This window comes from Nycticebus coucang, chromosome 10 (genome assembly GCF_027406575.1).
Source record: "Nycticebus coucang isolate mNycCou1 chromosome 10, mNycCou1.pri, whole genome shotgun sequence".
Lineage (NCBI taxonomy): Eukaryota > Metazoa > Chordata > Mammalia > Primates > Lorisidae > Nycticebus > Nycticebus coucang.
Window position 1 is genome coordinate 115,454,854 of NC_069789.1, and position 13,375 is coordinate 115,468,228.

Below are 13,375 nucleotides of genomic sequence, written 5' to 3' on the forward strand. Positions count from 1 at the left end.
CAAGGGTGTGGATTCTTTGAGCTCAGGAGTTTGAGATCAGCCTAAGCAAGAGCGAGACCCTTGGTTTGGTGCCTGTACCACAGTGCTTATGGCGCCAGCCACATATACCGAAGGTGGTGGTTTTTTTTTTTTTTTTGCAGTTTTTGGCTGGGGCCGGGTATGAACCTGCCACCTCAAGCATATGGGGCCGGCGCCCCACCCACTTGACCACAGGTGCCACCCAAGGTGGTGGGTTTGAACCTGGCCCAGGCCAGCTAAACAACAGCTAAACAACTGCAACAAAAAATAGCCAGGTATTGTGGCGGGCACCTGTAGTACCAGCTTCTTGGGAGGCTGAGGCAAGAGAATCTCTTAAGCCCAAGGGTTTGAGGTGGCTGTGAGTTGTGACACCACAGCACTCTACTAAGGGCGACATAGTGAGACTCTGTCTCAAAAAAAAAAAAAAAAATGAGTAAGACCCTGTCTCTAAAAAATAGCCAAGTCAGGTGGGTGAGGTGGCTGACGCCTATAATTCTAGCACTCTGGGAGGTTGAGGCAGGTGGATTGCTTGAGCTCACGAGTTAGAGACCAGCCTGAGCAAAAGCGAGACCCCCGCTACTAAAAATAGAAAAACTGAGACAAAAGAATCACTTGAGCCCAAGAGTTGGAGGTTGCTGTGAACTATGGTGCCATGGAACTCTACTCAGGGCAGCAGCTTGAGACCCTGTCTCAAAAAAAATAAAATAACATAAAATATAGCCGAGTAGTGTGACAGGTGCTTGCAATCCCAGCTACTTGAGGGGCTGAGGCAAGAGGATCACTTGTGCCCAAGAGTTTGAGGTTGCCATGAGCTATGATGCCATGGCACTCTACCGAGGGCAACAAAGTGAAACTCTCAAAAAAATAAAAAAAATAGGGCAGCGCCTGTGGCTCAAAGGAGTAGGGCGCTGGCCCCATATACTGGAGATGGCGGGTTCAAACCCAGCCCTGGCCAAAAACTGTAAAATAAATAAATAAAATAACACTGCTTGTGTGGAAGACTTACCATTACCTGCCTCTGACAGCAGGATGAAAGTGTGAAACGTGTTTAGGCCACTAAATAAATACGTCCTTAACTAATGGTCTATTTTATAGAGACAGTAACAGGGTCCCCAAAGCCACCTTCATGTACATTATTTGCTAGAAGAACTTAAAGAACTCAGCAAGGCTATTATACTCACAGTTACGATTAAAATCAGGAAAGGAGAAAGGTGCATGGGACAGAGTCCAGTAATGACCACATATGAGCCTTTGACTGTTCTATCCCAGTAGAGTCACATGGACAGTGCTTACTTCTCCCAGCAACAATGTGTGACAACACGTACAAAGTATTGCCAACCAGGAGTCTCAGTGTTCAGAGTTTTTTCTTTTAGACAAAGTCTAACTTTGTCACCCTCGGTAGAGTGCTGCAGTGTCATAGCTCACAGCAACCTCAAACTCTTGTGCTCAAGTGATCCCCTTGCCTCAGCCTCAAGAGTAGCTGGGCCCACCACAGTGCCCAGCTATTTTTAGAGACAGGGTCTTGATCTTGCTCAGGCTGGTCTTGAACTCTTGAGCTCAGGCAATCCACCTGCCTCAGCCTCCCAAGTGCTGTGATTATAGGCATAAGCCACTGCGCCCTGCCCAGTGTCCAGAGTTTGTTTATTTGTTTGTTTTTTGAGATATTCTCAAGCTGTTGCCCTGGGTAGAGTGCTGTGGTGTCATAGCTCACAACAACCTCCAACTCTTGAGCTCAAGCGATCTCTTGCCTGTTTTTCTATTTTTAGTAGAGATGGGGGTCTTGCTTTTGCTCAGGCTGGTCTTGAACTCATGAGTTCAAGCTATCCATCCACCTCAGCCTCCCAGAGTGCTAGTATTACAGGTGTGAGCCACCAAACCTGGCCCAGTGTCCAGAGTTTTTATTGAGGACTGCTCATATTGACATGGCCAACTGTCCATGTGGCTGACTTTAGTCTCCAGCCTCTCCAGACATCAACTGTTATCATATGTGGCCCCACGTAAGCAAAGATGCTCTTATCAGACAGGGCATGTTTGCAGGTTGGAGATTATCTCCTGGGAGCTAGTCAAGGGCTAGTCATTTCCTTGTAAGGTGCAGGCTTTGGACAACCCAGATTACTGAGTTAATCCCTTATCTCTACACAACACAGCATTCTTCACAGCCATGAGAATTAAAATAGTGTGGTCCTGGCACAAGAATTCACCTCAGAGAGCTGAGCATTGAGTGAGGTGCTGCCTATGAGATACTTACTTAGTGGGTGCCCTGGGCAGGGAGTTGATGTGGTGCCTGTGATGATTAAGCCCTGGCTATGTGTCCTAGGCTGGGGCCAGGTCTTTCTCATTCCATCCTCCCTTTGCAGCCCAGATGGCTACCTGTACGAGCGAGAGGCGATCCTGGAGTACATTTTGCACCAGAAGAAGGAGATCGCCCGGCAGATGAAGGTGATGGGATGGGGAGAAGGGGGCAGGAGGTTTTGATTATGAGCTCACAGTCAGAGCCATTCTGGGCCCCCCATCCTTCCCCCGGGGCCTTTGCCTGTTCTTCCTCCCACTTTACCTGACTACATCCTTATCACTCTCCAGATTTCAGCCCAGGTACTGCCTCCTTTGACCTAGGCCACCAGGTTCTGACCTAGTCACTTGTCTCTTAGCACTTGTCACAGTTGTAACTCTACATGCGAGTGTCTGACATGTGCCCACTTTCCCCACTAGACTGCAGACCCCTGGGCAAGGAGCAGGTCTTGCCCACTCCATGGCCTAGATCCTTAGTAAAGACTTGCTGAATGAGGCAGTACCTGTGGCTTAGTGAGTAGGCGCTGGCCCCATATACTGAGAGTGGTGGGTTCAAACCCAGCCCCAGCCAAACTGCTACAAAAAAAAAAAAAAAATAGCCGGGCATTGTGGTGGATGCCTGTAGTCCCAGCTACTGGGGAGGCTGAGGCAAGAGAATCGCCTAAGCCCAAGAGCTGGAGGTTGCTGTGAGCTGTGATGCCACAGCACTCTGCTGAGGGTGAAAAAAGGAGACTGACTCAAAAAACCAAACAAAAAAAGACTTGCTGAATGAATGGCCATTGCCTCACCTGTCTAAGCCTTGGTTTCATCTATCTGTAAAATAGGCTGACAGGGCCAAATTAGAGGACGCTGTGGGGCACCTAGGAGATGTGTGCAGAATCCTTAAGTTTACTTAGAAGGCTGGGTGAGGTGGCTCTCGCCTGTAATCCTGGCACTCTGGGAGGCCAAAGTGGGTGGATTGCCTGAGCTCGCAGGTTCAAGACCAGCCTGAGCCAGAGCAAGACCTCGTCTCTAAAAACAGCAAGGCGTTATGATGGGCACCTATAGTCCCAGCTACTTGGGAGGCTGACGCAAGGGGATCACTTGAGCCCAGGAGTTTGAGGTTGCTGTGAGCTGTGATGTCACAGCACTCTACCAAGGGCTACAAAGTAAGACTGTCTCAAAAAAAAAGGGCTCAGTACCCGTAGCACAGTGGTTACAGCACCAGCCACATATACCCAGGCTAGCCAGTTCGAACCTGTCCTAGGCCACCTAAATGACAATGACAACTGCAACAAAAAATAGTGGGCATTGTGGCGAGCGCCTATAGTCCCAGCTACTTGGGAGGTTGAGGCAGGAGAATCACTTAAGCCCAGGAGTTTGAGGTTGCTCTGAGCTGTGATGCTACAGCGTTTACTGAGGGCGACATAGTAAGACTCTGTCTCCAAAAAAAAAAGAAAAAAAAGTGTACTTAGAACCAGGCCTAGCCTTCCATTGGTAAACTCATTTGGAAGGTAGGAAGGACCCTGTTTATTCCCATGTTTGAGGCACAGTGGGGGATCTGTCCCCTTCCCCTACCTGGCTTGCTGGAGCTAAGCTTTTTGTCTCAGGTGAGTGGCTTCCCTGTGCCCATGTCCTCTACACAGCCTGGTGGCTCATCATCATGGTCATGTTGGAGGTCCTTCTGATCATCAGTCACCATCATTGTTATAGCTGGGTGTACAGCTCGGTAGCCTGAGGCAGTCTTAGCTATAGCACTACCCAGGCACCTTCCTGTGCCAGGCAGGACCAAGCATGGGACACACCTTCACTCCTGCCACCCTCATACGCTGCCTGGCACATTGTACCACTCCATAAACATTTGATCCTCATAATTCTCCTGGATCTGAAGCCCATGTCCACTATGCCAGGACATGGTCTGGTACATGCATTATATAATAAACATCATGTGGCCAGCAGGTATCACTCAGTGAACACTTAACTAGGTACCAGGCTCACAATTATATATTGTGTAATCCTTGCAGGAGTGCCCCACCAAGGCAGGGTTATCATTGTTAGTTCATTTTACAGATGAGGAAACAGGCTGGGAGAGGTCACAGTACTCACTATAAGTCACAGAGGTGACAGAGATCGGGTTTGGGCCCTGGCCCTCCAGCTCCAGCTAAACTGTTGACCATTCTGCTGCCAAGGAACACCCAAGGCACTGAGTCCTAAAATGGCTACACAGGAAATTACCTAAATGTTCTGTAGTAGGGAAGGGACAAGCCACAGAATGCTATAAAACCAGCTAGAGGTTTTCACCCAGGCAGTCCCCAGTCTCTGCCAGTGATGTCAGCAGGTGTCTTGTGTGGGCCATTGTTTGCCCACCTGTGAAAGCCCCCAGGTGGTACAGACTTCCAGCCCCAGGCTCAGCCTCTGCTTGCTACTTCAGGCCTATGAAAAGCAGCGAGGTGCCCAGCGGGATGAGCAGAAGGAGCTGCAGAAGGCAGCGGCCCAAGACCATGTGCGTGGCTTCCTAGAGAAGGAGGCAGCCATTGTGAGCCGTCCTCTCAACCCCTTTATGGCCAAGGGTCCCGCGGGGACCAGCCCAGGTGAGTGGAAATGGACTCGCTGTGGGTGGGGCCCTGTGGGCTGTCCAGGGTTCAGCATCTGAGCCCGTTTCTCCCTTCCCCACAGATGATGCTCAGCCTGGGCCCAGTGCAGGACCCTCAGGAAAGGACAAGGACAAAGTGCTGCCCAGCTTCTGGATCCCCTCACTGACTCCGGAGGCCAAGGCCACCAAACTGGAAAAGCCGGTGAGCCCCCTCAGCAGCACTGCACCCACTTTACCAGGGAGGGCCAGGGTGCTTAGTGCCCTGAGGCTCCCTTCTCCCTCCACCTAGCACCAGCCTGCTGATCCTCCCTCTCTCTTGACAGTCACGCACAGTAACCTGCCCCATGTCTGGGAAACCACTGCGCATGTCGGACCTGACACCTGTGCGCTTCACGCCTCTGGACAGCTCTGTGGACCGTGTGGGGCTCATCACACGCAGTGAACGCTACGTGTGTGCCGTGACCCGTGATAGCCTGAGCAATGCCACGCCATGTGCTGTGCTGCGGCCCTCGTGAGTCCCCTGCGGAGGGGAAGGAGGAGGGAACACAAGACTGTAGTGGCAGGGCTGGGTATGGGGGATGTACCCCGACAGTCCCTGACACGAATCCTCACCTTCACCTTCTGCAGTGGGGCCGTGGTCACCCTTGAGTGCATAGAGAAGCTGATTCGGAAGGACATGGTGGACCCAGTGACTAGTGACAAGCTCACAGATCGGGATATCATCGTGCTGCAGAGGGTGAGCTGCCCGCTGAGTCCCTTCCCTACCCCCAGGCCCACACCCTTTCTAGGCCCTGCTTTTCTGGGGTTCCTTCCTTGTCGTACTCTCTCCCCTACTCCTGATCCTTCTGAGTCAGTATCCAGCTTCACCTTGACCCCTCACTGCCACCTGGAGCCCCAGACCGCCTCCACCTCATCTTTCTTCCCACCTTCCTTAGGGTGGCACGGGCTTTGCAGGCTCTGGAGTGAAGTTGCAGGCAGAGAAGTCGCGGCCAGTGATGCAGGCCTGAATGTGCACACGGGAGACCAAATAAACAGGCTCGGGTGCGTGTGGACGTGGCGTCTTCATTTACGAGGAAGTCGGGTCACCAAGCTGTGTTCCCATGGTGGGCAGGCTGGAGTTTGAAAAAGTGGGCTAAGCATACTGACTGTGGCTTCACATTAAGAACAAAATCTGGGGCGGCGCCTGTGGCTCAGTGAGTAGGGTACCGGCCCCATATGCCGAGGGTGGCGGGTTCAAACCCAGCCCCGGCCAAATTGCAACAAAAAAATAGCCGGGCGTTGTGGCGGGCGCCGTAGTCCCAGCTACTCGGGAGGCTGAGGCAAGAGAATCGCGTAAGCCCAAGAGTTAGAGGTTGCTGTGAGCCGTGTAACGCCGTGGCACTCTACTGAGGGCCGTACAGTGAGACTCTGTCTCTACAAAAAAAAAAAAAAAGAACAAAATCTGAATTGAATGCAAGTGCAGAGCATTAAAAATTGGCCAGAAGTCAAAGTCTGAGCCGTGGCCGTATGAGGGGTCCATTTTAATAGGCTAAATAGAAATTCCCCCAGAGCCTTTTGTCAGGATCCCTGAGTTACAAGTTTGCTGCATGTGAGATGTTCAAGAGTGCGCCTTCTGAAGTCAAGTGTAATAAGGCTCACAAGTTGTATGAGAGGAGCACAGCAGCACCCAGTCCAGAAAGGGTGCACAGGGATACCCCTCCCCCACATCTGACTGCTGGAGGGTGGAAAGGAAGAGGAAACCACAGTGCAAAGGCCCAGAGGCAGCAAAGTGCAGATCTAAGGGAGTGGGGGTGGGTGAGGGGGGTAGCAAGGAGCCCTTAAAGCTTTGTGTTAATAACCATTTACTCACAACAGCATTCCCTGGGTAGGGTACAGAACTAGAACACACTCAAGCAAGATTTAAAAAATAAAGACTTACTGTTCCTGACTAACTGAACAGTAACATTTTACCTGTCTTTTAATAAGAAGATGGATGGCTCCTGTCATCCTTGCCCCCTAGGGAGCCCTCCAAACTTGGCATTTGCACTCAGGCACTTGTAGAACTTTTCTGTGGTCCCTGAGAGCCCTCACACCCCACTTCTGGGCCCCTATCCCTTGGAAACTGAATCGTTGCTCTTGGGAGCCATTGCAACCTGGGCCTGCCCCAAGCTGTTAATCTGCAGCCCTCTAGTGTCCTCTCCACAGCCCTGGAAGAGGAGTGTGCCTACCCATTTCACAGAATGGGCCACGTAGGCTGAGAAGGCACAGCTTGCGCATAGTTAAAACTGCTGAAGGGAGTGGCAGAAGCCAAGTTCACCTGGGGGCCAACTGCTTTTGGAGACCCCCCCAGTCCTGTGCTTCCCTCACCCCTGTCCCATCCTTCCTCCAATTATTCCCCTTACTATCACCCCACTAACCTCTCCCCCCTAGCAAGTCCAGTCCATCCCTTTCTACCCAGGGGGCTTCACATCATGCCCTCCTTCCTTAACCTTTCCTGATCTTGGCCTCTCTTCCTACAGTCCCAACTAATCCTGAATCCTTCCAGTTTCCTCTCAGCCCCCTGAGTGCCCCAGTCTTGTTCATCTGTGGCATGGACCACTCTGCCCCCAATAGAAATTTGAAGAGTCTCTAAGCTGTGTGTCGTGGCTCACGTTGGTAATCCTACCACTCTGGGAGGCTGAGGCAAGTGGATTGCCTGAGCTCACAGGTTCCAGATCAGCTTAAGCAGAAGTGAGACCCCCACCTCTAAAAATAGCAGACATTGTAGTAGCACCTCCTAAGGTAGCTACTTGGGAGGCTGAAGCAAGAGAATCATCTGAGCCCAAGACTTTGAGGTTGCTGTGAGCTCTACCCAGAGTGACAAGTAAAACTCCGTCTCAAAAAGCAAACAAACAATAGCCGGGCATTGTGGCGGGCGCCTGTAGTCCCAGCTACTTGGGAGGCTGAGGCAAGAGAATCGCTTAAGCCCATGAGTTGGAGGTTACTGTGAGCTGTGTGAGGCCACGGCACTCTACCGAGGGCCATAAAGTGAGACTCTGTCTCTACAAAAAAAAAAAAAAGACATTCAAAAAGCAAACAAACAACAACAAAAAAAAACAGGGGTGCCTATGGCTCAATGGGTAGGGCGCCGGCCCCCTATATTGAGGGCAGTGGGTATGAACCTGGCCCTGGCCCAACTGCAACAAAAAATAGCCAGGCGTTATGGTGGGTGCCTGTAGTCCCAACTCCTCAGGAGGCTGAGGCAAGAGAATTGCCTAAGTCCAGGAGCTGGAGGTTACTGTGAGCTGTGACCTCATAGCACTCTACCAAGGGCGACAAAGTGAGCCTCTGTCTCTTAAAAGGGGGAGGGGGTTCCTAATATTTTACCTTTATTTCCCCTAAAAAAACCTAAATCTCACTTACTTGTTCATAGCCCCTTACACATACCCTTTCTGAGGGCAGGCAGTCAAGGTCCTCCCTCCAAGAAATAGGTTCAATCTGTCATTAAAGGTTTCAAAAGGGTTGGGTGTGATGGTTCATGGCTGTGATCCTAGCACTCTGGGAAGGCAATGCAGGCGGATCTGAGCTCAGGAGTTCAAGACCAGCCTGAGTCAAGAGTGAGAGACCTTGTGTCTACAAAAAATAGAAAAACTGAGTCTTGAGTCCAAGAGTGAGGTTGCTGTGAGCTATGACACCAAGGCACTCTACCAAGAGTGACAAAGTGAAACTGTCTCAAAAATAAATAAAGGGCGGCGCCTGTGGCTCAGTGGGTGGGGCCAGCGCCACCGAGGGTGGCGGATTCAAACGTGGCCCTGCCGAAGTGCAACAAAAAAACAGTCGGGCGTGTGGTGGGCACCTGTAGTCCCATCTTCTCGGGAGGCTGAGGCAAGAGAATCACCTAAGCCCAGGAGCTGGAGGTTGCTGTGAACAATGTGATGCCACGGCACTCTACCGAGGGCCATGGAATGAGACTCTTGTCTCTACAAAAATAAATAAATAAACAAAAAATAAAGGTTTCAAAGTTACCCAGGAGAGGAAGCAAGGGCAGAAGCACAGCTTCAGCTGCTGCAAAAGGAAGAGATGGGAAGGGAAGTGAGACAAATCTTGTCTTTTCAGAGCAGAGGTTCTGTAGTTGCTGATCTAAACCTTCCAGCAAGATCTGGCCATGGTGGGGCAGGTTGAGGCGCAGGCAGGCCCAGGGGCTTCATCTGCTACCTGTGCCTTTGAGGGGCTCATAGTGCTTCAAGAAAATTGCAATTGGCCAGGTACAGTGGTTCACGCTTGTAATCTCAGCACTCTGGGAGGCCAAGGCAGATGGATCGCCTGAGCTCACAAGTTTGAGACCAGTCTGAGCAAGAACAAGACTCCCATCTATGGCAGGCACCTATAGTCCCAGCTCCTAGGGAGGCTGAGGCAAGAGCATTGCTTGAGACCAAGAGTTTGAGGTTGCTGTTAGCTGTTAGCTGTGACAGTGACACCATGGCACTACCAAGGGCAACAAAGTGAGATCCTGTCTCAAAAAGATAAGAAAGGAAGGAAGGAAGGAGAGAGAGAAAAAAAAAAGAAAATTGGGGGTGGCGCCTGTGGCTCAAGGAGTAGGGCGCCGGTTCCATATGCTGGAGGTGGTGGGTTCAAACTTAGCCCCGGCCAAAATGAAAAAAAAAAAAAAAGAAAATTGGCTCTGCGCCCATAAGCACAGTGGTTACGGTGTCAGCCACGTACACCAAAGCAGGCAGGTTCGAACCCGGCACGGGCCTGCTAAACAATGACAACTGCAACAAAAAATAGTTGGGCATCATAGTGGGTACCTGTAGTTCCAGCTACTTGGGAGGCTGAGGCAAGAGAATTGCTTCAGCCCAAGAGTTTGAAGTTGCTGTGAGCTGTGACACCACAGCACTCTACCCAGGGTGACATAGTAAGACTCCGTCTCCAAACAAGAAAGAAAGCAGGATAGTAGTTATCCTTGAGGAAGTAATTTCTAGCTCCTCCTAGGAGCCAATAATTTTTTTCTTTTTTTTATTGTTAAATCATAGCTGTGTACATTAGTGCAATCGCCTGTACCCATTCTAAGATGCACCATAGATGTGGCCCCACCCATTACCAATAATTTTTTTTATTTTCAGATATGTCATCTGTGATATGTCATCCAGGCTAGAGTACAGTTGCATGATCATACCTCACTGCAGCCTTTGAATCCCTGGACTCAAGCAATCCTCCTGCCTTAGCTTCTGAGTAGATGGGACTACAGATGCAAAACACTTTTTCGTTTTTTTTTTTTTTTCTTAATATCCCAAAGTGTTGGAATTACAGGTGTGAGCCACCACGCCTGGCAACAAACTGTTCTGTATAAGTAATTTGTTGCTATGTGTGAGTATTCTTTTGCTAAAAAATGTTTTCAAATATGCAGCCCCCCCCAAGATTCATGAATTTGCCCTCGCTCTCCCATAAACCAATTCTCAATCTCAAGCCACTAGGGGGAAATATGTTATAATTAACAGCTTGAAGTCAAACACCCTTGGATTAAGGTGGCACCTATGGCTCAGTGAGTAGGGTGCCAGCCCCAATACCAAGGGTGGCTGGTTTGAACCTGGCCTGGCCAAACAGCAATAAAAAAAGAAAAAACCTTGGATTAAAATTCCAGCCTTCTCACAGATAACAATTATAAACACTGCAAAAGATAGACAATAATTAAAGGCATTGGAAGATAAAAAGCAGGCTGGAAACAGGAAGGGATTAAAGACACTAGGTGAGTTTCTTATTTGTACAGTGTTTAGAATGGGGACAAATTCTTTTTTTTTTTTTTTTTTTTGTAGAGACAGAGTCTCACTGTACTGCCCTCGGGTAGAGTGCCGTGGCGTCACACGGCTCACAGCAACCTCTAACTCTTGGGCTTACGCGATTCTCTTGCCTCAGCCTCCCGAGCAGCTGGGACTACAGGCGCCTGCCACAACGCCCGGCTATTTTTTTGTTGCAGTTTGGCCGGGGCTGGGCTTGAACCCACCACCCTCGGCATATGGGGCCTGCGCCCTACTCACTGAGCCACAGGCGCCGCCCAAGAATGGGGACAAATTCTAATCCGTGCAGTGAGGGGCAGCTAAAACACCAGGGGAAAATCAAGTCTCCCTAACTTGAATAACTATAGCAACAGAAAAGTGAGGTGATAAATCCTGGAAAGGAAAGCCAGAGATGATACTTCAAATATTTCATATTAAACTCTACTCAAGGGGCCAGGAGAGGTGGCTCATGCCTGTAATCCCAGCACTCTAGGAGGCCGAGGCAGGTGGATCATCAGAGCTCACAGGTAAAGACCAGCCTGAGCCAGAGAGAGACTCCACCTCTAAAAATAGCTGGGCGTTGTGGCAGGCTCCTGTAGTGCAGCTACTTGGGAGGCTGAGGCAAGAGAATCGCTTGAGCCCAGGAGTCTGAGGTTGCTGTGAGCTTTGACACCACACCACTCTACGGAGGGTGACTAAGGACCAAGTGAGACTCTGTCAAAAAAAAAAAAAAGTAACTTTTATTAAAGTTATCTTCAAGTATTTTTTTCCTTCCTTCATTCCTTCCTTCTTTCCCTCCCTCCCTCCTTCCTTTTTTTTTTTTTTTTTTTTTGAGACAGAGCCTCAAGCTGTCGCCCTGGGTAGAGTGCTATGGCATCACAGCTCACAGCAACCTCCAACTCCTGGGCTCAAGTGAGTCTCCTGTCTCTGCCTCCCAAGTAGCTGGAACTACAGGTACCTGCCACAACGCCTGGCTATTTTTTGGTTGCAGCCATCGTTGTTGTTTGGTGGGCCCGGGCTGGATTTGAACCCTCCAGCTCAGGTGTATGTGGCTGGCTCCTAAGCCTCTTAAGCCACAGGTACCAAGCCTTCTTTCTTTTTTTTGAGACAGAGTCTCACTTGGTTGCTCTCCATAGAGTGCTGTGGCATCATAGCTCAAAGCAACCTCAGACTCCTGTGCTCAAGCGGTTCTCTTGCCTCAGTCTCCCAAGTAGCTGGGACTACAGGCGTCCACCACAATGCCCGGCTATTTGTAGAGGCGGTGTCTCGCTCTGGCTCAGGCTGTTCTTGAACCTGTGACCTCAGGTGACCCACCCGCCTTGGCCTCCCAGAGTGCTGGGATTACAGGCGTGAGCCACTGAGCCCAGCCCTAAGACATAAAATCTTTACACTAACAGCGGTTCTTAACCTGTGGGTCGTGAACCCTTTTAACAATGAAAATACATCGCGGAGGGCAGTGCCTGTGGCTCAAAGGAGTAGGGTACTGGCTCCATATACCAGAGGTGGCCGGTTCAAACCCAGCCCCTGCCCAAAAAAACTGCAAAAAGAAAATACATTGCGGCATTATGAAGGTTGAGAACCATTGCACTGAAAGCTACAAAACATTGCTAAGATAATTAAAGACCTAAAGCAATGAGATATGCCATATTCAGGGATTGGAAAGGTTAATGTTAAAATGTCAGTTCAAGGCTGGGCACAGTGGCTCACACCTGTAATCCTAGCACTCTGGGAGACCAAGGTGGGTGAATTGCCTGAGCTAAGGAGTTAGAGACCAGCCTGAGCAAGAGTGAGACTCCATCTCTACTAAAAATAGAAAAACTAGCCAGGCGTTGTTTCAGGTGCTCCTGCTGCTTGGGAGGTTGAGGCAAAATGATCGCCTGAGCCCAAGAGTGTGAGGTTGCTATGAGCTATGACACCATCCACCAGGGTGACAAAGTGAGACTCTGTCTTCAAAAAAAAAAGAAAGAAGGAACATATGTCAGTTCTGTCTAAACTGGTTTACAGTCTAACCCTGGGTTATTTCTATTTTTTTCCCCCAAGAGAGAAAAAAATAATTAAATATGGGGAGATGGATCTATGGGACTTGAATCTTATAAAGGGAATTTTTTTTAATTAAAGGGCCTTCTTTCTTTTTCTTTCTTTCTTTCTTTTTTTTTTTTTAGACAGAGTCTCATTATATCGCCCTCGGTAGAGTGCTGTGGCATCACAGCTAACAGCAACCTCAAATTCTTGGACTTAAGTGATTCTCTTGCCTCAGCCTCCCAAGTGGCTGGGACTACAAGCGCCCACCACAACGCTCTGCTTTTTTTTTTTTTTGGTCATTGTTGTTTGGCAGGCCCCGGCTGTGTTCAAACACGCCAGTTCCAGTGTATGTGGCTGGCGCCCTAGCCACTGAGCTACAGGCGCTGAGCCTAAATGGCCTTTTTTTTTTCTTTTTGTTAAATAGCCTTTTTTAAGAGCAGTTTTAGGTTAAAGCAATGAGTGGAAAGTACAGAGTTTTCACATGCCCCCTTTACCCCAATTTCAATTTTCCTAATTATTATTATCATCTTGCATTAGTGTGGTATATTTGGTACAACTATAAGCCAGTATTGATACATTATTTTTCTTTTTGAGACAGAGTCTCAAGCTGTGGCCTTGGTTAGAGTACTGTGAAGTCACAGCTCACAGCAACCTTAAACTCTTGGGTTTAAGCAATTCTCTTGCCTCAGCCTCCCAAGTAGCTGTGACTACAGGCACCCACCACAACACCTGGCTATAATTT

At 49.5% G+C, this 13,375-nt stretch overlaps 1 protein-coding gene across 6 annotated transcripts in view; it reads left to right on the top strand.

Moving 5' to 3' along the window:
* NOSIP (nitric oxide synthase interacting protein) overlaps positions 1–10,103 on the top strand; it is a 28,902-nt gene extending 18,799 nt beyond the window's left edge. For 5 of the 6 annotated variants that reach the window (XM_053606600.1, XM_053606597.1, XM_053606595.1 and 2 more), the window contains 6 exons: positions 2,376–2,457; positions 4,718–4,877; positions 4,963–5,081; positions 5,203–5,390; positions 5,507–5,615; positions 5,815–5,925. In XM_053606600.1, coding sequence (XP_053462575.1) covers positions 2,376–2,457; positions 4,718–4,877; positions 4,963–5,081; positions 5,203–5,390; positions 5,507–5,615; positions 5,815–5,886 — 730 coding nt within the window. In that variant the 3' untranslated portion in view covers positions 5,887–5,925. Of the gene's footprint in view, positions 1–2,375; positions 2,458–4,717; positions 4,878–4,962; positions 5,082–5,202; positions 5,391–5,506; positions 5,616–5,814; positions 5,926–9,960 lie in introns of those variants that run through there. The other variant, XM_053606598.1, reaches the window with a different exon arrangement.
* Positions 10,104–13,375: the final 3,272 nt, after the last annotated feature.